General features: G+C 34.5%; 2 protein-coding genes across 7 annotated transcripts; one reads left to right on the top strand and one right to left on the bottom strand.

Moving 5' to 3' along the window:
• The first annotated feature begins 984 nt into the window (after positions 1-984).
• Positions 985-25,064, top strand: LOC113398720 (unconventional myosin-IXAa-like). Of its 6 annotated transcripts, none has more exons than XM_064216941.1 (33): positions 985-1,848; positions 3,320-3,463; positions 4,424-4,536; positions 6,474-7,387; positions 8,814-8,994; positions 9,685-9,824; positions 10,337-10,583; positions 10,764-10,899; positions 11,125-11,273; positions 11,384-11,494; positions 12,173-12,313; positions 12,953-13,147; positions 13,223-13,470; positions 13,547-13,718; positions 13,785-13,953; positions 14,063-14,157; positions 14,263-14,334; positions 14,437-14,553; positions 14,920-15,094; positions 15,222-15,334; positions 16,031-16,203; positions 16,882-17,023; positions 17,279-17,410; positions 17,581-17,998; positions 18,110-18,379; positions 18,595-18,774; positions 20,186-20,290; positions 20,456-20,593; positions 20,763-20,945; positions 21,177-21,292; positions 21,423-21,564; positions 21,678-21,862; positions 22,120-25,064. In XM_064216941.1, exons 1-33 carry the CDS (start codon positions 1,813-1,815, stop codon positions 22,265-22,267), a joined length of 6,000 nt encoding a protein of 1,999 aa, XP_064073011.1. In that variant the 5' UTR covers positions 985-1,812; the 3' UTR covers positions 22,268-25,064. The 6 variants fall into 6 exon arrangements, with proteins under 6 accessions (XP_064073011.1, XP_064073012.1, XP_026493392.1 ...); XM_064216942.1 differs by lacking the exon at positions 12,173-12,313 and adding an exon at positions 11,760-11,807; XM_026637607.2 differs by having other exon boundaries at positions 986-1,848; positions 18,613-18,774.
• LOC113398513 (uncharacterized) lies at positions 25,052-27,020 on the bottom strand. The gene is made up of 2 exons (XM_026637277.2): positions 25,900-27,020; positions 25,052-25,619 (listed from the first exon to the last, which is right to left on the bottom strand). The coding sequence occupies exons 1-2, from the start codon at positions 26,973-26,975 to the stop codon at positions 25,076-25,078; spliced, it is 1,620 nt and encodes a 539-aa protein (XP_026493062.2). The 5' UTR covers positions 26,976-27,020; the 3' UTR covers positions 25,052-25,075.
• Between the last annotated feature and the right edge of the window lie 377 nt (positions 27,021-27,397).

The raw sequence follows: 27,397 nt of genomic DNA, 5'->3' as shown, positions 1-27,397 counted from the left end.
GAGAAAGCGTATCAGTCCGACATGTTTCGTCATAATATTAGTACCTATATAGGTTAGTCTATATAGGTTACGAATAATACATATAAATTTGATTTGTATTTTTTGCCTGAATTCGGCAAAACGAATAATCAATTAATCTGTCCGTTGTATGTTCATATTGAATGAACCTGAGATTTGTTTTATTTTATTAAGTATTGATAAAAATATATTTGTATTTAAATATATATTACAGACTTACAACCTCATAATTTACATTAAAATGCGCAATTTAGTACCTATTTGTTCCTTCTGTTCGAATTTCGACCAGTGGTCGAACGACGACGACCATACCGGTTATATAATTTTAAAAAATTGAATAATTTTTACTACAAAAACATTTGTGTTTTACATTCCAACCAAGTTTAGTTAATGTAATTAAGTATTTTTTTATATCGCTATAGCAGTTTAATCCTTTGTTAACAAATGTAAAATTATAGGTAACATAATTCTATAACATTTTATTACAGTCTAAATAAAAGGTACGAAGTTAGTATTTAACTTAATATTAACTATTTATTTGATGAAATTATTCTATTCACAATTACTAACAATGATTTATTTTATTAAAAATGGTTCTGGAAGCTATTTTTTGCTTTCTCCTTGTGCAAGGTCAACTTTAATATATAATTGAACAAAAAAGGATCATTTATCAACTTGATCATGAACCATCATTATACTGTGGTCTGACTGTGTGAAAAATAATATAAACAAAATGGAAGTTTAATTTACTTTTATATTTATGAAGACATTAACATTCTAATATAAATAATAAATTATAAAATAAATATATAAACACAATATGTGGCTGTATAAATCAGTAGCGTTGTCTTTTTCGATATTATAAAAGAAATAATGTCTACGGTAAAGTAATAGATTAGTCTATGGTTTTGTATAATGCGACCAAAATAAGTGGTATGCAGTTTCCATGCATTTACTATGAAAAATATAAATTCTTGCCATGGCTAAGTTAGTAATAGATACACGATTCAATTCAACTCTACATACAAATAAAAATGGTGGTTCAATTTCTATAGAATATTTAGTAAATTGAATTAAGTTATAAAACCTTAAAGAGCCTCACATAAGTTGTACATGATTTTGAAGATAGTTATATTGTAATTGTGCGTCTGGTGCGATTACGTGGTGCGTAAGCGAGAGTTGTGTATGACAAATAACAGGTTGTTGAATACACCGACTTCGTTGCGATTTTGTATAGTTACATTGTTCGTTTCAACTATTACTTAAAGACTTGCAAAAGGAAGTGAAGAAAGCTACATTTTTATATTTTATTTGAGTTGAGTGAAAATGTCAATATGTTAAAAGAGCAACAAGCTGGGCAACTTCAATTTAATCAGCATGTGACCCACATCTGAGATTTCTCTTCCTTGTATATTGTTTTCAAACTAAAATATAAATTCATTTAAAACTACATCAGACCGGCTAAAGTCAAGAATTCACCGTAAAGTCGTACGGAAGAAACTACATGAATATCAGACATGACATTTTGTGATCTTGTCACGGTTGACTACAACCTGTGCAGCTCTCGGGGGGTCATATTCACAAACCAGGATTTTTGAAAACATCGTTGAATTCGACGACGATTACTCGTGTTATCTTAAAATTCAGGATCGTCAAAAAGTAACAAATAAATTATCCACAAATGTTATTAATAAAACTAAGTGAATTTTAAAATATATTCAAAGAAGTGTGTAGTGTACCAAAATGAAATTAAATTATTTACTAAAGTATCAAGAGTGTGTAGAATGAAGCAGGATGGCTCATGCTGAAAATCATAGATACATTGTGCAGGTCAGTTTAATATACATTGGTTTCTGTTACTATTTGTCTAGTAGCCTATTTTGTCTGGCATCATACATTCAGATTTCACAGAAAATACTATAAAAAATAGTACTATACATATATAAAAATCTTATCCGCAAGCATTTTTTAAAAATAATTTAATTACCATTATAATATTATTATGAATTGGTGTCCTATTTGGCTGACTTTTACTGATAGTACACTTTTAAATTGACCTTTGTTCATATTTTTATCACTACTTTGAAATGAGTTAACATATAAACAATAGAATAGAATAAAGTTCTTTTTATTTTATAGAAAAGTTAAATAATTTTTACATTATATTGTAATCACTACACAGAATAATATAAGATGTACAAAAAAAGTGTATTTAATATGAACAATTATATATTATTATTTCCAAAAACACATTTGATATAATTGTTTTTGAATTAAATTAAAGACTAAAGATACATAACAGAAAGGTAAATAAATAATAGGTGGCTCTTCTCACTGAGAATTAAGTCATATTTTAACTTACATTACTCAATATCATCAAACATTATAAGTTTAACATATATTTTTTTAATAATTATCATACTCTGTACTATTGTAAAAAAATTACACTAGATTCAAAAAGAAATGACTAATTTTATATATTCATAAGCCAAAAGGTATTTACTAAAATCTAAGCTAGAATCAAATATAGCATTCCTCCAAATTTTAAATATTATTGAGATTACGTAGTAGACAGGTCAATTTTAATTAATCAATTAGTAAAAGTGCTTCTATATTTTGCTTTTATTATTGTAAAATATATACTAGGTATGATAAATGACTAGCCCATTAGTTAGAGTATAGATTATGTTAACCAAAGATTTTGGGTTTTGAACCCACAATGTATGGTTAACAGTTTTATTATTTTTAATTTGTATTTATAATTCATTGAATTGACTGCCTAGTTGGACTAGAGGTTACCAATAAATGCTATTGGGTTTTTCTATAGAAAAATTCTCAGTAACAGCCCTCAGTCTGGATGATGAAACTTTGTTTATTCAATTGGATGACATTGGATCAATGGCTTACATGCTTTCCCATGCCTCGAAGCATGTAAAGCCATTGGTCCTGCCGCCAAACTCTTTCCAGTTGTTAGATTTACTATCTCATTAACTTATTAGAGAAAGTGAATATAGAGTGCACCTGTGTTTGTGTAAACTTGTGTATATGTGTCTGCACTATGAAGTGTCCTGTATAGTCGGCTGGCCTCTCTCGAGATAAGCTGTGGCTTAAATTGGTCAGGATAACATTATTAAAATTTATCTTGTATTTGGCAGTATAGGAATACAATGTGAGGAAAGCGTGCATGAGATATAATTTTCCACATGTATATCCACTAAACTAATTACAAATATATTTAAAATGAAAGCATGCAAAGGTCAATGCTCAATACAATTTTATAATTCAAAATATATTGTTCTAGGTATTTGTAGGAGCACTTTCTGCACAATATGAAGCCTTGTCAGTAGAAGCCTCTAAGCAAACAAGCTCTGAGGAGATAGTTTGCTGCATTGCTGATAAACTCAGCTTAAATGATGGATCGGGAGGTCCTTATGAGTTGGCAGAGGTATGTACACATTCCTTTCTTAGTTTAGCGTGATCAGGTACTGATGGTGATTAATTAAGACTATTCCATCCAACTCTTGAAAATGTGCATTTCTCATATGGTACACAAGAGAACTTACATCCTGATACAAGACTGCTGATGATGAAAAAATTAATGTGTTTTGGAAGTGGTAGAAGATTTCATACAAATCTATTCTGTTTATTTTATTGCTGTTAATGGTGTAGATACAACCGGTCCATTGTATGAGTCTGTAATAAAAAATCCTGCTTTTGAAAATTGTTTTTAGTGATTTATGAAATAGAACCAGAATTAAATAATAAATTTACTTATTAATATTCATAATAACAAATTATATTATACAAGTCTACTGATAGTTTTTCTTAAAATAATATTCTTCTCTTATCAAAAGCAGTAAGAACAATGCAACAAATATAATTGAATCCAAAATCTGACCTTCGTCATTCCCAAACAAGACTATTAATGTTTTACTAGAAACAATAGTAATACAATCGCTGCGTAAGACAAGATTAGTCACTGATGATAAATACCATCAATTAATTTTTTGCTGCATTACTAGAAGCTACTTGTGTGAATTCCACACTAACATAACTTCCTAACAGATGTTGTGATAGTGTTTTATTTCACTGTAAATGTTTAATAAGTAATGGATTTCTAGATTAGTTTATTTATTAGTATTAAGAATCCGCATTATTTTTCAATCGTTGTACCAATTTCTGTCTGTAACTCTATCCTAAAATATGAATATATTGTCTTTATTTTATGAGCATTCTATTATTAATTTTTGAATATCAGCAAAGTTCAAGTAAGCTTAGTATGTATGTTAAAAATTAATTAGCATCAATTTTTTAAACAATAGTGGTAATAATTACTTTTTTATTTAACATTTGTTATGAATTTATCTTAATTTTTAATTATATAAATTATTGTTCAATAAAATAGGTGGTGGGAGACATGGTCAGCGGAGAATGTAAGGAAAGGCGTCTCGGACCCAATGAATCGCCGGTCGCAGTCATGATGTTGTGGCCCAACAACAATTCCGGTCAATACTACAGGTATACAAAATGCTATCCCACTAATGTTCTAGAAGCTTAGAAAATTAGAAATATTTATAAAGACGTCTTTCATGAAGTTTTATATAAATATTGTTGGCGTGAAAATATTCCACGTTCTATAACGAGAGCGTCTGCCGGCACGTTGGCATTTATTTCCAGTAATGCTTTGAAAACAAACATCGCCCCAGCGACGATGACTGACATACCTCACAAACAACTGACTAATATTTTTAATCGCGAAAATGTCAAGGGAAAGATTATTCACGTTTGTTCTATTCTATTTATTTGTAATTTTCGATTACGTGTCCTATGGCTCCGTACGCATTGGAAACGGTAGACTGCTAGTCGATCCTTTATCAGTTCGCCTTTCATACTTTTTTTCATTGAAAAAAACATTCGTCATCGAACCTAAAAGACGTATAATTTTGTCGTTAAAAGATTACAAAATAAAATTAGAAACGTTCGGAATGTAATAAATGTATCCTATCATAAATATTTTCCTCTACGACTTAATTAGCAACAATGCATAGTAGCCGGTCCGCTGTGTAATTATCGAAGTACAGCGTTACAGGTATAACCTTGCTAACATATTTATTTACATTCAATATGTGAATGGTGTCTTTACCTATAATAGACTCGAACACGATATGGACTTAGGTTTTCTCAGTTGCTTTGTTTGTGCATGTATCTGGTGTTGAATAATTATATCATCGCGAATAAGAATTGTTGTTAAAAGGAAAAATTAAATGATTATTTTTAAATTAAACGTCTTTTTTACCGTATTATTTATTTATATAAGCGCGCTATCGCGTCGTACTTTGTCATATATGTATATAAACTTTATTGATTCACGTGGTGCCTGCCTGGGTTTGAACCCGAAATCATCGGTTAAGATGCACGCGTTCTAACCACTAGGCCACCTCGGCATATATACGTATATTATTTACAAATATTTTAATAAATTCCAGAAATTTCTGAGGTCTTTTCCTTTTATCACCAGCGATACATAGCTCGCTCATGTATCACGCGCCTTCCGGCTTCTTTTATTTTATTACCATAATGATAAAGCGTCCAAGACAAATATTTGCTTTCATTTCTTAATTTATTAATCAAATATATATAAATATATATATGTATATCTCATAAAAGAAAAATATACTCACTATTGTACTTATTAGATTAATACTTAACCAAAGTTGGTCTTACAAAAAATATAGGGGAACAGTACCATTCTGCCCTGATTTAAACAATAAATAGTCCTAATTGCCGCCATTTTTGGACGAAATTCGATAAAAAAACACCGTCCAAGTCTTCGACATAAAAACTACTTCCAATATAATAATGACTGATACGACAATTTTCGATGTTCACTCAAATGATGTATATAATCTTGCCATAATATTTTCTGCTTCATTTCAAATTATCCTGTCACTGAGCAGCTATTTGTAGACTACAATGCTCTTAATAATAATTGTACATACAGTGATTCATATATAATTATTTGCGTCTATTTTAATTATTGTAATTTTGTTCTCGTATCCTCAATATTCATTTAAAATATGTATGCATAGCAATTCGGTTTGATAGTGGTTATTTTCATTATTCCATAATATCAGCAACTAAAAACTAGTGCGTCGACTAAATATCGTATTTGAAATAAACTTGATTTAATGAAGGGCCGTATTACGACAGTGGTTAGGGATATAGTTGGTGCGCGTGAGTCACTCTTCCTGCCGCCGCCGCGGCGTGATAACAACCATCCTGCCAATCAAATTCAAACTGAAATTTTTGCTACTCGCAGTAAACATGAACTCTGAAAGTGCCTTTTGGTAAATTTATAATATTCGACATTTTAAAATAACACAAATGTAAAATCTCACGTCTGTAATTTGTTTCTGTATGTGTGAGAATAGTTTATGTCAATGTTGTTTGTGCAGGTTCTATCTGCGAGAAAAGATTCCCGACGAACCATGGATGGAAAACTTCTCAGTGGACCCGCAACTCATAAAGGACTACTTCCAGCGGTTTCTTTATCAGCCGAAGGATCGGGAGTATCCCGACCTGTGCCAGCTGCCAGAGTTAAACGAACAGACCCTCCTGGATAACTTGAGGGCTCGATTCGCCGCTGGATATATCTACACATATGTTGGCTCTATATTAATAGCCCTCAATCCCTTCAAGTTCTATCCTATTTACAACCCAAAATACGTTAAGCTGTATCAAAATAAGAGAATAGGCTCGAGCCTTCCTCCCCACATCTTCGCAGTCGCTGACGCGGCGTACCACTGTATGCTGCGAGAGCGGACGAATCAATGTATTGTGATAAGTGGCGAAAGCGGTTCAGGGAAAACAGAGAGTACAAATTTTCTTCTCCATCATCTCACCGCGCTCAGTCAGAAAGGATCTCATGGAAGTGGCGTGGAACAAACTATATTAAGTGCAGGACCAGTGCTAGAGGCTTTCGGTAATGCGAAAACCGCTCATAACAATAACTCCAGTCGGTTTGGCAAATTTATACAAGTGAATTATAAGGAAAATGGTATGGTTCACGGTGCTGTAGTGCAGAAATATCTTCTAGAGAAATCCCGAATATGTAGTCAAGGTCGAAACGAAAGGAACTATCATGTGTTTTACTATCTCTTGGCGGGAGCTTCTGAACAAGAAAAGGAACAGTTGCATCTGCTCAGTGTGGACAAATACAATTATTTATCAAAAACTGGTTGTAGTGTAGTGCCCGGTGTCGATGAACAGTATGAGTTCTCACGTCTGAAACAATCCATGGACATGGTTGGTTTCACACTGGATAAGCAGCGGCGGTTGTTTGCTGTTCTCTCTGCGGTACTCCTTTTAGGTAAGTGTTAAACCTTATTGGCCTTACTTATATCCGCTGTTTAAGGGATGATTATTTCAACACAGATTTCTCACTATGATATTTGAAAAAAGAAAAGTGTAAGAATCAAAGGGTAAATTTAAAAATCTATAAATTATATCTAGTATATTTTCATTATTATATATATATGTCTCTTTTAACAATATTGTATAATTTTAATTTTCTTTATCTTTATGTAAATTATTATCAAATAAATGATATATAATTTTATCATAAAATGTATGATAAGTACTAGTGAAAGTTTTCAAATTGCTAATCCTAAGTTGTTATAACATTGTGATAAGATACAAACTATATTATCAGACAGTTAATAGACCCCTTGTTGATAATTTTATGATATCTAAAAAAGGTTTTTAAAATAAAAATGTCAATAAAATCGACAATAAATTGAAATCATTGCTACAAATATTTTGTAAAATATATATATTTATTGATATATGTATTTATTTTTTGATTAATTGAATTAGAATGAGGAAAGAAATAAAAATGGCTTAAAACAAGATGCAGACAATTATATTCCATTCATATTCCATAGAAAATATTTAGTGAGTTTTATTTTTAATTTATTGAAAATAGAAGCAGATTCAATTTATATTTATAATAAAAAGCTAGGGTTCTTAAAATGCAGTAATTTGACCAAACTAGAAAAGAAACAAGGAGGTTGCTGCCCATACAATCTAAATACTAACCACAAAAATTAATTTTCTTATTTAAAATAGTGTATCATATATAGTTAAGTTAAGGACTATAAACTAATTAACTAAATTACTTATTTTTAGAACAATATAATACATTAACAATTGGTAAATGTTATACCAATCAGTCAAGATCCATATGCAGCTTAACTTTTTTAAAAATTGAAATACTTTAAAAACATTTTTCATTATTCATAGTATTTTCCTTAGTAAATTTAATTACAGTTTTAAGTAACATACGCATATATGTTTATTTGTCTCATTGCTTCAACTTGTTGTTTATTCATCGTATTTCTATATATGTTTATATTTCTTGAATAAAAATGGCTAATTAGGATAAATTAAGGTTTAAAACTCATTGTTTTAATAAGTTGCTGAACTGGTTGCCTTTAGTATGATTTTGTCTTTTGAATATTTAATAAAAATATTATGAATTTGATAAAATAAAGTACTGTATTGTTTTTAGTGTCATTAAATTTATTTATAATTAATGCAATTGAAAATTTTCCTGTTTGATAGAATTTATGGAGTCAATCTAAAATATTTTTGTGTTTATGTTACTAAAATAAACTTGGCATTATTAATTTAATCATAGAAATTGCTTTTGCAGTGCTGTAAAGCATCGACCCCTGTGCCACTGAATTCAAGTAAATGGGATCACAATATTCTAATACTTTTATTTTCTTAAACAGGCAATGTGGAGTTTCAACCTCAAAGGAAGTCCTACCATCATGACGAAGCAGTGGGAGTGCGGAACCCAGAAGTGGTATCACTTATATCATCACTTTTGCGAGTTAAACAGGAGACCCTACTCGCGGCGCTCACATCCAAACGAGCCAGAGCCTCTGGGGAGACACTTGTCATTAATTATAGGTATGTAAAGCTTATAAACGTCTTAGTGCTGACAAAAGGCTTCTTGTCCTGTTCAGGACCTTGTTCAACTACTTTGTTCTAATCCGGTTCAATGTTTAGTTCATGAAATATCAATGTGGATACTTTTTTAGTGTCTATGGCCAATGATACTCTCTAGCCAGTACATATTTAATGGAAATGTCTTTTAAACCACACAATTTTAATGTCAGTCAGCAAGGGTTTATGTTCCGGTATTCCAGTACAAAATAATTAAATGTACAAGAGACATAAACAGCAGTGCCACGATATATGCTTAAGATGTCTAATGCATTTTATTATGTCTACGTTTAAGGGCTTCTAATTTACTGTCTAATTTTACCGCAGTTGTTCGTATTAACGAACCAGGTTTGTGGTTATTCTGAATAAACCATGCAGATGTTTGTTCAACGAACTCGACAGAACAACGGTTTCGATCGCCTGCGTGTCAGAAACTAAGGGTGGCGAATGATACCATCGCAGTTTGTACCAATAACTTATGGCTAATTTCTTAAACCTTAAGGGCCTTAAGATACAACCTTGAGATTATAACTTCAAATATTTGATTTACAACATTACATATATGCTTGATATATTTTTGCTCTCAATAATTTGTAGTTTATGCATAAGCAACAGTAAAATACAAATATTGACAAATTATTAATAACATTCCAGGTTGCCAGAAGCGATTGCCACGAGAGATGCGATGGCAAAATGTCTGTACGGCGCTCTGTTCGACTGGATAGTAATGCAGGTCAATCACGCGTTGCTCTCAAAAAAAGATACACTCAGGGAACACCAAGGACATAGTATAGGTAATCCTAGTGCTCTATTCAAAATGTAAAGAAAAATAAAAGTTAAGTAACAGATTGTAAATTTACCACTGCTGGGCTAAAGCCTCCTCGCATCTCGAGGATAAATGTTGGAGCTTATTACACTACGTTGCTCCAATGCAGTTTGGTGGATACATATGAGGCAGAATTTCCATTGAAATTAGTCACATGTTCCTTACAATGTTATCACTTCACTCGCGAGCATGTGATAAAAACAAATTAGGCAGATGAAAATTCTGTTTGGGTTTGATTCCGCAATCATCATTTTAGGATCACGCGTTCTGTCCCTGAGCCATCTCGACAGTAAAATGTATAGTTGAATAAAATTTATTATAATGTAATATAAGAATAGTTAACGGGTATAAAAAGTCGTTAAATTCCTCCATCGCGGAGGAGTAGACGAAACTTAACCGTCTTTGTTGCTCAATAACTTTATGTACCGAATTATAATCGATTTTGAAATCGTAACGAAGGAATCAATGTAAACATTCCAGGCGTCCTCGACATATTCGGCTTCGAGGACTTCGGTCCCAGCAACAGCTTCGAGCAGCTCTGCATCAACTATGCGAACGAGCACCTGCAGTACTACTTCAACCAGCACGTGTTCAAGTACGAGCAGGAGGAGTACCGGCGCGAGGGCATCCGCTGGACGGACATCGGCTTCTCCGACAACACGGGCTGTCTGCAGCTCATCGAGGGCAAGCCGGGCGGCCTGCTGTGTCTGCTGGACGACCAGTGCAAGTGGGTTCCGTGACCGACTCGTGTACTATGAGGCTGTGCTTAGAAAGTCTTTAAGCTGCCGTGGCCGAAAATCGCTTAAAAGACTAAAATTATTTATTACTAACAGAAAAAAAAATCAGAAATAAATGTTAATGCGACTACACTGCGAGTGCTAAAGTTGAATATGTTCCTTTATTACAGTTTCCCGTGGGCGACAAACGAGACACTCCTGCAAAAATTTAATTCTGTGCATGAAGACAATCCCTTTTATGAGAAACCACAGCGACGAGAGCCCGCATTCGTAGTGCGACATTACGCAGGGAGGGTTAAATATCAGGTAGCCTTAATATATAGCCATGCATAAAATATGAGTAAAGCAAAAATACACTTAAAAGTAAACTTTCCACTGCAGTTTCTTAACAGTGGAACTTAAGCAATGAAACATTTTTTGAGGACGTTTGGTACTTATTTAGTTTAAAACAATTTAAAACAATTTGTTATTAGAGTAACTTATTTTTGAGATGTTATTTGATATCATTATATATATTTTTTTATATTTTAGGTGACAGCAATGCGCGAGAAGAACTTAGACTTAATGCGACAGGACATAGTAAGCGTTCTAAAGAATTCTTCTCTGGCGTTTGTGAGAGAATTAGTGGGTGTAGATCCAGTTGCTGTCTTCCGATGGGCTATTGTACGAGCTTTCTTTAGGTAAATAAATATTTTTTCATTTATATAAATGGTATTTACACATAAATTCTGTATGTAATTTATAAGTAATAATACTAGTACAATTCTTTAATGCGTTCTATTCACTGCAGGGGGTATTTTGCCTTCTTAGAAGCTGGTAGACGGCATCGGGTAAACAGGGTCGAAGGGGCTTCTAGGGTACAGCGAGCATCTATACATGCACCGAATGACAGTATTATCAGGTAAGAATCGCAGTTGATGTTAAATTAAAATCTATGTCTTACGTGATTGTTTCAAAATTGCATCAATAGTAAAAAGAAATTGCTTGTCTACAGTTAACAGAATTAAGTGCAAAAATATGTTCCATTAACATGAACGAGGCATGAAAATGTTCTATATATTGATATTCCCAAATCGTTTAATTTTACCTCGAATTATATAATACTATGTTACATATAAGCTTTGCTAATACTGTAATGTGACGTAATAAAATGTCTTGTTGCTCAGCCAACTGGTGACAGTATCGTCAATCAATCTTGCGATCAACCGCATTGCGTAAGTCACCGTTTATGGCATGCTTTCAGTTCTATGTGCACTTTACGCATGGATATTGATGTTTTTTTTATTTTTCTCTCGACTTTTATCATCCTTAATATTACGTTCACGAGGCTGTGTCTAGATGTATTTCACAATTATCGCGCAATGGAAACGTCGTAGAATTAAAGATAAGCAGAACGGCGACCGTTCACGCCGCTCCGGAACGCTCCGGAAGCGTGCGGTCGCACGTCGCGCGTCGCACGTCGCGCGTCGCACATCTAAGCACGGCCGCGCCGACCCGCCGCGCCGCCCGCCCCGCCCGCGCCGTTACTGTACTTTTGTTTTGTTTCCGCGGATGCCTTGTTTCCCCCCACCCGCGACAGGGCGGGCAGGGCGCGGGCCGATAGCAAGCAGCGCGTCGCGGGCAAACCTTACAGGCTCGCGGAGACGCGCACGCGCCGCCTCGAGCGCGACGAGCGCTTCGACGACGCCGACGTGCTGCAGCGCGCCAGCCTCATCGTCATGTACGTGCGCACGCTTGCCGCTTGCCCGCGCCGACCTCTCCCGCAGCTCTCTGCTCTCTGCTCTCTACTCTCTACTCTACACTCTCTATCTCTCTCCGCTCTCTATCCCTTTCCCGCTCGCTCTTACGTTCATCAAACAAATCTCGGAGATGGGACGGAGTTATTCGAAGAAAGAAAATGTTTAAACTTTTGCCTGGATTTATTTGAATTTTGTCATTAAACACATTAAATATAATTATCATTCATATGTGGTGCATGTTCAATAGTTACTTAGTTTATTCGAGTAGCTTATCTTAGTCCTATCGTAAGAAATAATACTTGTTGTTTTTCTTTTGATTATTAAATGATTTTGTTTGATGAATTTTGGAAAATTTGTTGGGTCGATCGGTTACGGTGATGGTCTTTTTGTTTATAACTTTCTTTGCACCTATTTAATGATTGGTTTTACAGGGAACAATTTAATATTTATAATTTTTTCATAAGATGTATATACATAATTATGTATGAGTAAATTTTTATTCTCCGACTACTAGCTTCTATCGTATAGCAGGGTTATATTAGCCGCATGAATGTTTTATTTTTGGTAAAGGGAGTCCTCCGCCGTATCGTTAAAAATTCTGAAAGTCTGTCGATCGACAGGAAGAACAAATCGTTTCGACCGCGGGAGCGCGCAAAGAAGGGCCTTAAGAACCTGCAGAGCGTGAAGACGCTGGCGGGCCGCACGGCCGCGCCCGCCGGCAAGCGCAAGCAGCCGCTCACCGTGGCCGCGCAGTTCCAGCACTCGCTCGCCGCGCTCATGGAGACCCTCAACCAAGCCAACCCCTTCTTCATCAGGTACTTGCGATACGCCTAATACGCAATGTATCCGCACGGACTAACGAATTCTGAGTCTTATTTCTTATGATGTAGGTGTATAAAATCGAACAGCGACAAAGTGCCAAACGTTTTCGACGAGGAGACGGTCCAACGACAGCTGCGTTACACCGGCATGTTGGAGACGGTTCGGATCAGACAGGCGGGTTACAATGTGCGGCTCACGTACGAGGAGTTTATTCAATTGTACAGAATACTTCTGCCCAAAGGATTGCTAAGCTCGCAGACGGACGTCCGACACTTTCTGGCTACGTTAAATTTGGATAGGGATAATTATCAATTAGGTAAACTATTTTTTTATTGCTTATTAATTTATAGAGCGAAAGATCGAAATGCACGCGAAAATGTTGGACGTTTCAGGTGCGACGAAGATCTTCATGCGCGAGAGTGAGCAGACAAAGCTGGAGTACCGGCTACATCAGCAAATTATGGCCTCAATTATTACCATCCAGCGCTGGTTTCGAGCCGTGCTGGAGCGACGGCGCTTCCTCGCGCTGCGGCGCGCCTCCGTCGTCATCCAGGGATACTGCAGGTACGGTGTCGCCCGCCGCGCCGCCGCCCCGCGGAGCGCGCCCACCAACCCGCAGCGTGCTTGCAGACAGTGGCTGGTGCAGCGGCAGGAGGCGGCGCTGCGCGTGCAGGCGTGGCTGCGCGGGCGGCGCGTGCGGCGCTGGTTCGTGCGCCTGCGCGCCGCGGCCGTGCTGTTCCAGGCGGCGGCGCGCGGCTGGCTGCTGCGCCGCTCGCTGCCCGCCCGCCGGCTGCCCACGGTACCCCTCCCCCTACTACTCCATGTCGACTAACGTGTGTGCGTGCGCAGGCAAAGTGTTGTGGAACACATCTGTATTTACGAGTCGTGGGTGGTATTTGTGTTGACAGCATGAGACTAAAGCGGCGCTCGTGCCGGAAACTGGCGTCTTCAAGAAGCGGCCGCCCAGTATTGAGCAATTGAAGAATATTATTGACATACAGTTGTGAGTGCCCATTGTATTGTGCTTGCCTTTGTGAATACAGAATATAATACGAATCTTCATATGATATACCCGCATGTTGTGTAACGTTAGTGAATTTTTTTACAGGAACATGCTTATACAGGAGGAGGCGGAAAAAACGAGACAGCTGCGAGCTACCCAATCACTGCCATTAGCGAGGTAAAATTAATTAAAAATATTGTGTGTTAAATAATATTATATATATATTTTTTTTAGTTATATTTCATTTTAAATTTGTCTTTGAATTATTCTCATTTACAGTTTAGAGAAAAAACGAGACAATATATTGGAGAGCTCCAGCGCGCAGACGTACAACAAAAGAAGAGTTTCCAAAACACAAAACATAACAGAACTACCGCTTAAACAATCAAATCCAAGGTTAGAAATAATTAAAGCTAATACTCCTTATTCGAATTGAAATAATAGAACTCCCAAACATATTATATATTAGAAAATACCTATCTTTTAAAAATAAGCCATGCTTGGTTTTTAACTGATGTAATTAATAATAATGAAACTTGTAATGTCAAAGCCAATATGAATAGTGTGGAATGTATCTTATAAAGCTGTGATCTAAATAATGTTAAGAAAATTATTTAATTTTTATAATGTGAGTTAACATAACAGTTACCATTTTATATTACACAAAGTTAAATAGTATTTTTTTTTATTTAATTAAACCTTTGAATACAATTTGAATAACTTTGAGGTAAAAACAATTTTATCTAACTATTATTATTTCAGTTTGATTAGTCAAGAAACAAACGAGTCATCACCAGATGACAGCTGGAATGTAAACTCCAACAAATATCCACAAGGCATAGTCGCCTGGCCAAACAAAATTACAGCAGAAGACCTAGCCAACGAACTGCTGTGGCTCAGGATAGATCAGAACTATCTAATGGCTGAAAAGAACAAGGTAAAATTTATCAAAATATTTGATTCTCAATTTATTATACCTCGTTTAAAATGTACCACACTATCGATATTACATTTCAGTATATTATATCTAAAGTAACAAAAACGAATATCGTTTACGTTCACAGATACGAGAACGTGAGTTGGCCGAGTCGATAGCTAGCAGTAGTGAGGAGTACCTTCGGCAGGTTGGCGACTGGAGTCCAGCTGAAAGTTCCGACACTACTAAAAGCGGATCGAGGTACGTCAATAAACGATTCATAATATAATATATCTTACATAATATATATTTGCATAGGGTAAGCTAATTTAACAAAATGACCTTCATAGACGATTCAATCTAATATGCTTTATTAAAATTTCTTATGTGAATGAATAAATATAATTTATACAAATACAATAAATATTGATAATATTTAACTCTAGTTTTGTTGGTTGTTATACGATTTTTAATTTGACTGAATATTTTTCTGCTAATCGTTAAAAAAAAGTTAAAGCGCAACCTATAATATTTACTATTAAAATCTTATTTACTCAAAAATCATCGAAAAGAATTTAATATTTGTAATATAATATTAGATATGTAATATTGTATATTCTTCTCACAATATATTTAATCGCCTACTTTGAACATGAGCCGCTTTTTAACTCCTAAAGTATCTCATGTTAATGTACAAAAATATTACTAACACGAATAAAGTGGCAAATTACAACCAGTAATAAATATTACCCATTTCTTTCCTCTGACAATGCGCCGTCATTTGCAGTAACTAAGATGTAATATATTCAAGCTTTTATTCTGAATATCTAATATCTAATCCCTTTCACAGAGGTTTTGTACCTAATACATTATATATCTCAATTGACATAAATAATAACACAAACATACACAGTATAATAAGTTGGACTTATTGTGTCCTGTTGCATGTTATGTTAGACGAACATCACCACAAGTGTATCAGCGCAGCTTGTCGAGCACGACGCTGGAGCCTCCCGTGCGGACGCTGCACAGCCTGCCGCCCGTGCGCCGGGACCCGCGGGACCAGCGAGAATCGCGGGACCACCGGGACTCAGTTCCCGCTATTCGAACGGAAAATAGCACTGAACCGGGTAACTGTCGATCTTAAACTTATCGATTAGCGTTAATGTCCAAAGTCATCGATACCTTTCTTTAATTATATGAATTTATCTCATAATTAAATAAATAATTCGAATACATAACATTTATCTTAAAAAATAATTCGAAAATGGCTAACATTACATATTGCTATTGAGATACATTAATTAACTTTAATGATTACAGCGCTTGTCTAAATATGGAATTAGCGATCGTTAAAAAGTAATTATGGTATACAAGTAATAATGTCATCAATGCTTCAGTCTCAAAGACTTGTATCAATATTTTGTTCACTAATGCGGTGTATATTCGTAAACATTATTGTTTATATAATGCTAATTACTACACTTGAAGGTGATTCTTTCGTCTACTATTCTCAATATTCGGGGCTGCCATTCGTCAATAGGAATCGATAGCGAAAGGATGTGCTCGTTTTCAGTAATATTAACCGAAATAAGTAGCCATAATTATGAATTAGAGGAGAAATTTGAGAATATTTTAAGCTGTCTAGGTTGCACGGTGTGGTTCTTAGTGAGGAGTTATTACGATGTGTTACTACCACTGGTGTTCTATTACTTCGGTAAGTTGAAAAAAATCGAAATAGGTAAATAAGAGCGATCGATCGCATACGAGGCAAACATTAGCAAAGTAACGCGCGCGTGTGCCCGCAGCGAGCCCGCCGCCGCCGCGCGCCGAGGGCCCGCCCGCGCCGCCCGTGCGCGCCGCGCGCCGCTCCCCGCGCCGCCTGCCGCCCGACGCCGCGCCGCTGGCCGCGCTGCCCGCGCTGCCCGCCGACCACTTGGACATTAAACGGTATTTATTTTTACTATTATATAACCACTGAGCCTTGTTATCATTTCCGGGATCCCTGTGTTACGCCAGAAACAGCTCCAATGAAAAGATTAATATATATGATATTTAACGTTAATGATAAAATTAACTAAATTCCTGCAAAAACTTAGATCCAAAACCAAACATAAATTTTAAATCCAATTATATGCACCAATGTAAATATATCTCCGAGGACGATGACGCAGCAGGCCGTAACGTTCCGAATGTTCCTTGCAGCTGCGCGTCGGAGGCGGCGGGCGGCGAGGCGCTGCGCCGGCGCAACTCCGACCCCGCGCCCGAGCCGCGCGCGCCCGCGCCCGACTACATCGGCCACACCGGGAACGGGCTCTTCGGGATCGCCGGACACAGGTTGCTAAATTCATTCTCGTGACTTTTCTGACATCATTTCCGTATTTTTGATCGAATCTCTTATATGCCTTAAGATCCTTCATGTGTTGGTTAGCGAGAAAGTCACTGTTCAAAATAAATTCTGGGCTTATATAGAACTTAATACAAAAAAATATTAAATATCTTTCCAGGTTTCGTAAAGGTACGAGATTCGCTAAAGGCGATAAATGTGTGTATTGCCATCAAGCGATCGATGCGTTCATTACTCAAGGACAACGATGTATCGACTGCAAACAGCTTTATCACACAAAGTGTATTCAGAATAAGGGAGTCATCACCATGCCCTGTCCCAGTCCCGTTACCGTTGCATCTAGAGGACGACATAAAAACAGAAAGAGGATCATGCTAAATAAAGATTCCCCATACAGCTTAACGACAGACCACTCCAAGGGCCCCGTTAGTTCTAATTTTAATTTGACCGGTACATCCGAGTTCATGGATAGAACAGATAAAATCATATCAGATGCCACGGAATTACAGGCAATGCAAAATTTCATCACAAAGAAAATATATCTTATGGAGTCCTCAGAAAATGAAAAACAGTCGGAAGTAAGTAAAAATGTTATCATACAATTTTTTATTTTCGTCATTGGAGAAACCACGATGTATATAACACTGGCTATAATTTATTAAACAATACTATCTTGTTTCTTGCTATAGGTGGACAGGGTATTCAAACATGCATTAAGAGAGTTCAAAGACAATCTAGTAGCCACTTACAGCGTAGTAGAAACAAGAGGCTCAGCACTGAAGTACAAAGATTTGATAGGTAATTTCCTTCACGTGATGGAAACTGTTTGTGCCAGAGAAGGTTCCACACTTTCCATAACGATGGGTGTCAACGCCTTTAGGGGATTCATGGACGAGTTTATGAGCCAACACGAAACAGATAAGGCTAGAACGAAGAGAAAAAAGGATAAGAAGAGAAAGGTAAGTTAGTTATTTGTTTTATAAACATTATTTCTGTTATTAGCATTAACTATTTTCTGTTTAACACAACAGTCATCTACCAAAAAATGTTATAGATCCGAATCCTATCGATATCAATAATCAATAAACCTAATTATTAATCAAAACGATTTTTTTATGTAGTTTAAGACTAATACTAGTAAATTAGTGCATGTAAAACTTATTCGTTTGGTTAGTTGTCCATTCGGTTCCAGGTGGACGATCCGATACAGTACAAGGGGCACACATTCATCTTATCCATGATTAACATCCCCACGGAATGCGAGATTTGTAAAACGTTCTTCATGTGGCCTATCGAGCGCTCTCTCATTTGCCAGACCTGCAAACTCGCCTCACACAAGAAGTGCTATATGAAGGTAATTAAATTTAATTACAATTATAAAGTATTTAGTTTTCAAGTACTTAAACTCGGTTTAAGAAATTACATTTACTGATTTTTTTTTAAATAATTGGATAGCCCACCAAGACAAAGCAATAGTGAAAAGAAATAAAGTAATAAATAATATCAATAAAGTTTTATATAAAGCGCCCAAGGTATAATATTTCTATTTAAACATATGTCTATTTAATACATACGTTTAAATAAAAAAATATGCATATTATATAAGTTCTTTATTAATTAATAACACATCATCCTCCTGCCCTTATCCCAATTTTACTTGGGGTCGGCGCAGCATGTCTTCCTCTTCCATATTTCTCTGTCAGACGTCATCTCACAAGTAACATTCTTTCTAACCATATCGTCTTTCACACAATCCATCCATCGTTTCTTGGGTCGTCCCCTACCTCTATGTCCATCCACATCCATTCTCAAAACCTTTCTCACAACATGGTCCTCATTCCTCCGCATAACATGCCCATACCAAGACAGCCGGTTTCCAGATAGCTTCTCGGTTACCGGTGCCACTTTCAAACTTCCTCTTATGTACTCATTCCTTACTCTATCCATTCGCGTAACACCACACATTCCTCTCAGCATTCTCATCTCCGCCACATGCAATTGTCTTTCAGTCATCCCTTTTATAGCCCAACACTCTGATCCATATAGAACAGCAGGTCTGACCATGGTCTTATAGATCTTCCCCTTAAGTTTAAGGGAAATACGGGGGTCACAAATTGTTCCCGTAATCTGCCGCCATTTCATCCACCCTGTGTTAATCCTGTGCTTCACCGTTCGATCTATTTCGCCATCGCCTTGAATGAGTGAACCGAGATACCGGAAGTCGGAGCAGACTGGAAGGGCCACGCCATCAAGCGCTATGGCTTCAGGACCGGAGAGACCGCCGAAATCGCAGAACATGTATTCAGTCTTCGTTCTACTGATTTTCAAGCCAACATTCTCCAGTTTCTGTTGCCAATCTTGCAATCTGCTCTGGATCTCAGGTCCATCTTCACTAACCAGTACAATGTAAAAGCATGCACCAGGGTGCTTCCTCCTGTTTGTCCGCCGTTAGAGCGTCCATAATTAGCAGGAAGAGGTAAGGACTTAGAGCCGACCCTTGGTGCAACCCTACAGCCACACTGAACTGGTCGGTGTTACCGGCAGACCATCTGACCAGACTGTACATAGCACGGACTAACTCCACATACTTCCCAGGCAAACCTTTCTCTTTCAATGTCCACCATAACACTTCACGAGGAACCCTATCATAGGCTTTCTCGAGATCAATGAACACCGTGTGCAGGTTCTTCGGAGCACGTCTGTACTTCTCGCACAATTAATAACACATCGTCGAGAATACAAAATAATGAGTACATGTCACGCAGGTGTCGACGCAATGCCGCAAGGACTCGGGGACTCCGTCGGCCTCCATCGTCGGCGCTGTGGACGCGGGCGGCCGTGAACAGTTCGGCGTGCTCAAACGTGGAAAGGTAAAATTTAACTATTCTGTCATTCAGTCACTGCTTTCTAATGGTTTATTTTTTTTTACATAGAATTTTAACTTAACTTCGAACATGTTACAATAAAATACGTGTTTTTGGCAAATTAATCATTAACGACCTGCAATTACATTATTTATATTCGATATATTTCAGGTCTTCGGCATTCCTTTAAGCGAGTTGCCTACTGGGGAAGGAAACATACCCATCGTTGTTGACAGACTCATTACTACTATTGAAATGACTGGATTGTACACTGAAGGTCTTTACAGAAAGAGTGGGCTTAGTTCTAAGGTACATTAAAAACTTATCCTACTAACTATTATACTATATCAGTTCTAACTTGTAGAGCAAACAAATGAAAATTATACTGGCCAATGTAAAATTAGTATTTCATATAAAAAATATTTTGTTACCCTGGTGTTTAAGAAAAAAAGTGGAATGTGTGGTTTTGTGTGTTCAGGTGCGTGAGCTGCGACGCCTACTGGACGAGCGGCCGGAGGAGGGCGTAGAACGACTGGACGCGTACGCAGTGCACGTGCGCGCCTCCGTGCTTAAAACATTCTTCCGCGAATTACCTGAACCTTTGCTCACTTTCGACCTCTACGACGATTTTATTCTTGCCGCAGAAATATCTGACCCGCAGGTACTTATAAAAATATGTAATTTTACATAATAATAAAACGCTATAATTTTTTTTTTAAATATAACTTTTAATGAACTTGCTGATTATTATGTGTAAAATACAAATAAAAATATTTTAAATTGATTCGTTAGCGAAAGACAAACAAGCTTTTCTAACATAAAATACAGATTTTACAAATGTGTAATTATAATTTGATTACCGAAATATTAAAACAAATAAATTTCATTCCAGGAACGAGTGTCCAGTATTTTTACAATATTAAAAAAGCTACCTAAACCAAATTATGATTTAGTTGAAAGATTAATATTTCATCTGGCAAGGGTAGCATTAGGAGAAAATCACAATAGGTAAGCAAAATTATACTAAAGCATAAATTTTTCTTCCAATAAAAAATGTAAAAAAAAATTAACAAACAAATTTAAATTATTTAGATATATTTCTAAAGCCATATAAGTTTAAAGTTACGTGTAATTGCAGAATGGGTCCCAACGCGTTAGCTATCGTATTCGCCCCATGCATCCTGCGCACACACAAGATACAGCCTGCGCAGGACTCGCTACATGACATCGCGCGACAAACCGCCTGCCTCGAAGCCATCCTCATCGACAAAATAAGCAATGTAAATTCAACTTCATATATTAAATAAAGCTTCCCTTTGACACAAAGGAAAACTATTTATAAAACTTATTTCAATTGTTTAAATAATAACATTAATATATACTTTTGCTATAGACGCGCGGTACACTGGAGGATATCGCGACTTTGGATAAAGCATGTGAGACGGCGTCTAATCGACTGACCATAATCCGCGCGCGAAGTCTCGCTCCGCGACAGGAGGAGCAAATCCTCGAAGGACACATACACGAAATCGAAAAGGAGAAGAGGAATCTTACCTTCAACCTGCCTACACTTATTAGGTAAGAGACGAAACTTATTGTTTATATTATAGTGATTGTAAGTAAAATATTAAATAATCTTCAAATCTAGCAAATCCAAGAAATATATATTTTTTTTAATAGCAACTTCATATTAAAGTTTCTTTAAGTTTTCCCTTAGCCTTCCCTTTAGCTTCAGATGGGAACATAATACGAAACCAAACAATCGCTTCGAATATTCGGTTTAAATAAAAACACCACAATGAGGCCTTACACTGTTCGCTATTTAACCAATTCAGGGCGACATCAGACGACGATTTGCTATCAACTACAGACCACGACGGCGAGTTTGGCAGCACCGATGACGTCAGCACGGGCGCCTCTTCGTTGCGATCACAACGACTCCTGCATCGCCAGCTCTCTTCAGACGACCCTATCATGGTGTAGACGAAATTCCATAAACACCAAAGGATATTTACAACGCATTCATCGTCGAACTTTTGAAGATTGTTGGTTTGTTTCATTAGCCGTGATCATTAATCAGTTACGACACTTAGGCTTTTGTGAGCGAACCGAAAACAACACTTAAATTTATAGTATTTATATCTTGCCATGATACATAATTTTAACGGAATTTACTATATATAACTCGTAAATAAATTACTGTTTATTTTTTAAAATGTTACAAAAATAGTGTGGAAAAAGATCAAATACGTAGACAAAAAATACCTTTTGTAAAACTAATAATATTACATTCGTTACTCATTATATTAGATTCGTAGCAACATTAAAACTAGATAAATAAATAATAATTAGTACCTAATCGCTTTACACTTCAAGTAATGTCGTAAATACATTTTCGATATCATTCATGACAAACACGAAAATAATCTAAAAAGAGAAACGAAACATGCATTCAAACAATAATCATTCCTCGTTCAGCGTTTATTTTGTGTATCGTATTATATTTCAATAAATGAATATTTAATATTCCTATTTTATCAATCAACAAAAAATGTTCTTTGTTCTACTTCTAAAAGGGTACACTTTTAAGCATTTATTTTTAATGATAATAATTCAAGAATTTTTAGTCAAATATTGAAGTTAAGTTTTAAAGCCTTTTAAGAATGAGTTGAGTTTAAAATAAAAATTTTCAATTACTATATAAAAAATTGAATCTTTTATTCAAATATGGTTTTAATGTACAAAAAAATAGTTACAAAAATATTGTATTAAACTTGAATTTACTTCAAAATTGTATTGTATTCAAAAATTATCTATACAATTATTTATAGACAAATAATACATTTATTGTTATTGAATGTTAAATAATGTTCACATTGAATGTCATCACTCGGTATGTGTTGTTAACTTCCAAAAGTTCTGGACATTTTATAGACCACATATTATGGCGGGCTTTGTTCGTGCAGATGTATTGCAAGCAAGTTTGTAGAGTTTTACAAAAAAAATATTTATAAAATAACTAAATAAATTCTCTATGGTGCATTTTAAATATTTTAAAACTTTCTGGTTGTTTTCATGATGACACGTTCAATCAGATTATATCAAGGTAAAGATATTGTGATAATTAAAATGATGTTTCTAGAAATAAATAAAAAAAAGAACAGCTTAGATTACTTACTTAACATATTTTACACACATAATTTACTAGTAGAGGCTTAAGAGAATGTCTACTAACTTTAAAGTTGCAATTAAACTAAGATCACAAGTTACGATAAAAAGAAAATACTATTTTTTGAAAGACATCAAAAAGTATTCCATAAAAACTAGTGTATGTACAGTTTTTTCTATAAAATTAAATGTTAGGAACATTTAATATTAATTTTATGCATGGTATATCTGTTAGTGTTATCGATGGTACCTTGCTTGTATTTTATTTGTTTCATAAGCTAAAAGACTGTCTATTGTTAAGCTATTGAATTTATTGTTAAGTCACAAAAGTTTTATCTGCTTTTAATTAGTTACTATATTTATACTTACTATTCAAACAACGAATGTCTCTGTGAAACGTAACTTTATCTACTAAAGCATACTTGTAGCATTAAGTTTATATCAAGATATTGTGTAATTTAAAAACTCACAACAAAACATATAGGTTATTGTAGTAGTCATTTTTATACTTGTATTATTTGAATCTCACAATTAATTAAACCTTTGTACATTTTATCCGGTAAAAAAACCAATAATGCTACTTAATTTGAAATATGTTGCAAAGGTGCCGAACAATTTTCTTTAATCTTTAAAAATATATATAAAAATCTTTGATAGGAGGTTGTGTCACAGTACTTTACTGTACTTTCTGTGCCTTCAACTTCTTTGCTTTCAGCAAGCAGCAGTTCATGTCTATAAGCGTTTAGATGATGTTGTATTTTACTAAATGTTAACTATCCTATCATATTATGTATATTACAGATTTTTAGATTTAAGTATTGGTTAACCACTTACTGCTTAAATATCTACAACAATATTTTATATATAATATACCTTTGAAATATTTTACTCTGGATCCATAAAAACTTATTGCTTATGTGGTATGTTGTAGATTTTTGATAATTGTGCATTATGGCTCCATTTTAGAATAATTAAATTACAAGTCCATGTAGATAAAAAAAAATCCTTGTAAAATTTTTGTAAATAATTATTAGCCTAACAATTTAGTTATTACTATATTATTATACATATTATACAAATTTATTTTAAGTTGATTAACACTTAGAGTATTTTATGATTCATGGTGTTTTAAAATTGGAATTGGTGCCTAAATTGATTTGTTAAACAAAAACTTTTTAAATTGACAGTTTATATGTGAGTGTTAAAATGTACGACAATTACAGTAAATTTTTTGTCTTGAAGTTTTTAGGAGTCTGAGATCACACTTATGTGAAATAAAATTTTGATAAGATATTAATTTGATATTTTATGATTTGTTTAAAATAAATAAATGAGGCAGTGATTTAATACAGTAAATGTTATATTAATTAAACTTTTGTATTTTCTAAGGACCAATATGCTTTCATATGTTTTTTTAAATCTCTATAGACTGCAAAGATATTTCCTTGAATCTAATATGGTAATAATTTGTAATATATTAATGATATGTATATTAATCAATTTGTTTTAAGGGTCCTGTAATATGTCAATATTATGATTTTAATAAAATGTAACCAAAATATTAAAGTGTATACAAAATATGATAAAAAAAATAAACAATTGCTGTGGATAATTAATTTTTTTTTATTTATTAGAAATTTCTATTAATTCTTCTGGTTGGTTTACTTGCCATGGTAACTGTCCTATAGCACATGTAGACCATGAATAATTTTTAGAAGAACTTTGCCAAATGCCATATTTCTGATAACATTCTTCTTCTATACAATTTTCATTTGTAGTATTTACTTCTAACATTTCATCATCATTAATAGTAATAGTTGAAACATTTGCATCAGCTGTAACCTTTAGATCTTCCACTGTGTATATCTTTGGAGGTACCGCAGAGAACTTTTCTGGCGTAGCAACTACCTCAGCTAATTTGCATATTTTGCGTATGATAGAAACTGGTAGTCTGGGTTGTACTAAATAGAGCAAGTCTTTAATGAAATATGTAAGATTAGGATTATATGTCGATATTATTGGCTGAATAAAAATAATGTTTGTTAAGTTTTTAGGTACAGGTTTGCGCAAATCCAAAAGTAAAGACCTTTTTTTATTTGGAAACCAGTGATAGAATAATGAATTTATTTCCTTCTTATCCTTTAAGCTCACATGTTTAGTTTCTGTCCTGAAATAGAACACTTTTTATTAAACAGTTCCAACAGAGAATAATACTATATATCAGTAAAAATATGTGAAACATATCATTTTCAGAAGCATATTATAAAACAGATAAGCATTAATATCACAAATAAATAATTTCAGCATATTGTGTGTGTATTTTGTTTTATTTGCTGTGTATACACTATATTATAGAGGTATGTTTTACTCATAATTCTCAAGATTTATGCAGATATTTTCAGATAGCTGTAAAACTTTTGATATTACTATATAAACATTCTACTTACTCATATACTTTTTCCATAAATAGTTGGTTTTTCTTCAAAGCTTTTAATATAACTGATACCCATTGTGATGCAAGTTTACGTCTTCTATTAATGTTTTCATCAGAGTTTGTATATTTAATTAACTCTAATACAAAGTCTTGTATTAAATCATTTGTGTGAAGAAAATTTAGCAATCCTTCAAAACACTGCACATATTGTTTACAGAGTGATTTTGAACAGTCGAGATTGTAATTATCTAATAAACTGTGAAGTTCCAAAGATAAAAACAATGAATCATCAGCCATCAGTATTCTGTTGACATAATTTGAAACTAAATCATTATTAAGGAGTTTTTTAGTCTTTGAATTCATAGTCTCAATAAGAAAATGTATAGAAATTAACTTTAAATTGGTAAAATCTACACTTTCATCAAACAAATCTTTAGCATCATTTATTAAGGACTCTCGTATTGTAGCATCCTTAATTTCAGATATGAATTTTATGTTGCATTTTGAATGAGAACATATGCTTAAAGAAATACAAAAATTTATAAGAACCGATATTTTATTCTGTAAATAACCTCCATCCTGTAATTTCCCAATTACTAAATTATTGATACATTGTTTATGCTTATCCCAATAATTTTGTTGTAGCCACTGTATGCTTGTAAGAGTCGCCTCTCTTAACAAATCAAGTGGAGGAAGTCTATCACTGTGTGCTGTATCGTGCCGCAATTCTATAATCCAATCTGGGATGCCTGAATTTTTAGCCGCTTGATATAAAGTAAGACCTTTCGCTGTTTCTTTATCAAGCATATGATTTACAAAACGCATTAATGCTGATGAATATGCTAAGCGTAATAGATGGTCAGTACATATTTCATTGTTTTTATTTAAATCTTGAACGTGAACTTCAAGCAAAGTCAGTGTTGATTCAATGCCGGAAGGTAAAGAGGGACACCTGGCTTTCCAAATTAATAAATGATCTAGTGCTTTCTGTTTTGAAGAAAGTGTCGTAGTTTGCGCATATATTTTTTCATAAACTTCCTGCCACTCTTGAATATTATACCACGGAACTACCTGGAACCCAGCTAACATTTTCGATTTTATAACCTATTCAGTCGAGAGTCAATCACATTTAACTGTCACAGTCACAGTCTCAAATATAGATAATACATATAAGGCAACTGGCAAGATATTGACAAATGATGTCATTTGAAGTGACATATGAAATTTGACAGTAACAGTTTTTGTTGCTATAAGAAAAATATATTATACCACTACCCGAGCAATAATAAACCAAGCTAGAATCCGTAGCAGTTTCGTAATTGATGAACGATAACTATATATAGGAACGGGAAAAACATGTTATGGTAACTTTTTTAAAAAATCACTTTCTTAATTTCCAAATTAATAAATAACATATTATCAGTCATCATACTATATAGCTTCTTTCAATATTGAAATTGAATTGAATTGTAATCTATTTGTTCTTAAGTTAAATTTCTTCAAGTTTCGTA

Source organism: Vanessa tameamea, chromosome 14 (genome assembly GCF_037043105.1).
Source record: "Vanessa tameamea isolate UH-Manoa-2023 chromosome 14, ilVanTame1 primary haplotype, whole genome shotgun sequence".
Classification (NCBI taxonomy): Eukaryota; Metazoa; Arthropoda; class Insecta; order Lepidoptera; family Nymphalidae; genus Vanessa; species Vanessa tameamea.
The sequence above is the reverse complement of the archived record's forward strand: the minus strand, read 5'-3'. Positions and strand labels throughout refer to the sequence as shown.

What these genes read in the sequence shown, in the direction of transcription:
- LOC113398513 (XM_026637277.2), bottom strand. Translation starts at nt 26,975, where the DNA reads ATGTTAGCTGGGTTCCAGGTAGTTCCGTGGTATAATATTCAAGAGTGG. An exon ending in TTTATGGAAAAAGTATATGA is followed by an intron (nt 25,620 to 25,899) that starts GTAAGTAGAATG and finishes GTTCTATTTCAG; the next exon opens with GACAGAAACTAAACATGTGA.
- LOC113398720 (XM_064216941.1), top strand. Translation starts at nt 1,813, where the DNA reads ATGGCTCATGCTGAAAATCATAGATACATTGTGCAG. An exon ending in CAGAAATATCTGACCCGCAG is followed by an intron (nt 20,946 to 21,176) that starts GTACTTATAAAA and finishes ATTTCATTCCAG; the next exon opens with GAACGAGTGTCCAGTATTTT. An exon ending in TTAGGAGAAAATCACAATAG is followed by an intron (nt 21,293 to 21,422) that starts GTAAGCAAAATT and finishes GTGTAATTGCAG; the next exon opens with AATGGGTCCCAACGCGTTAG.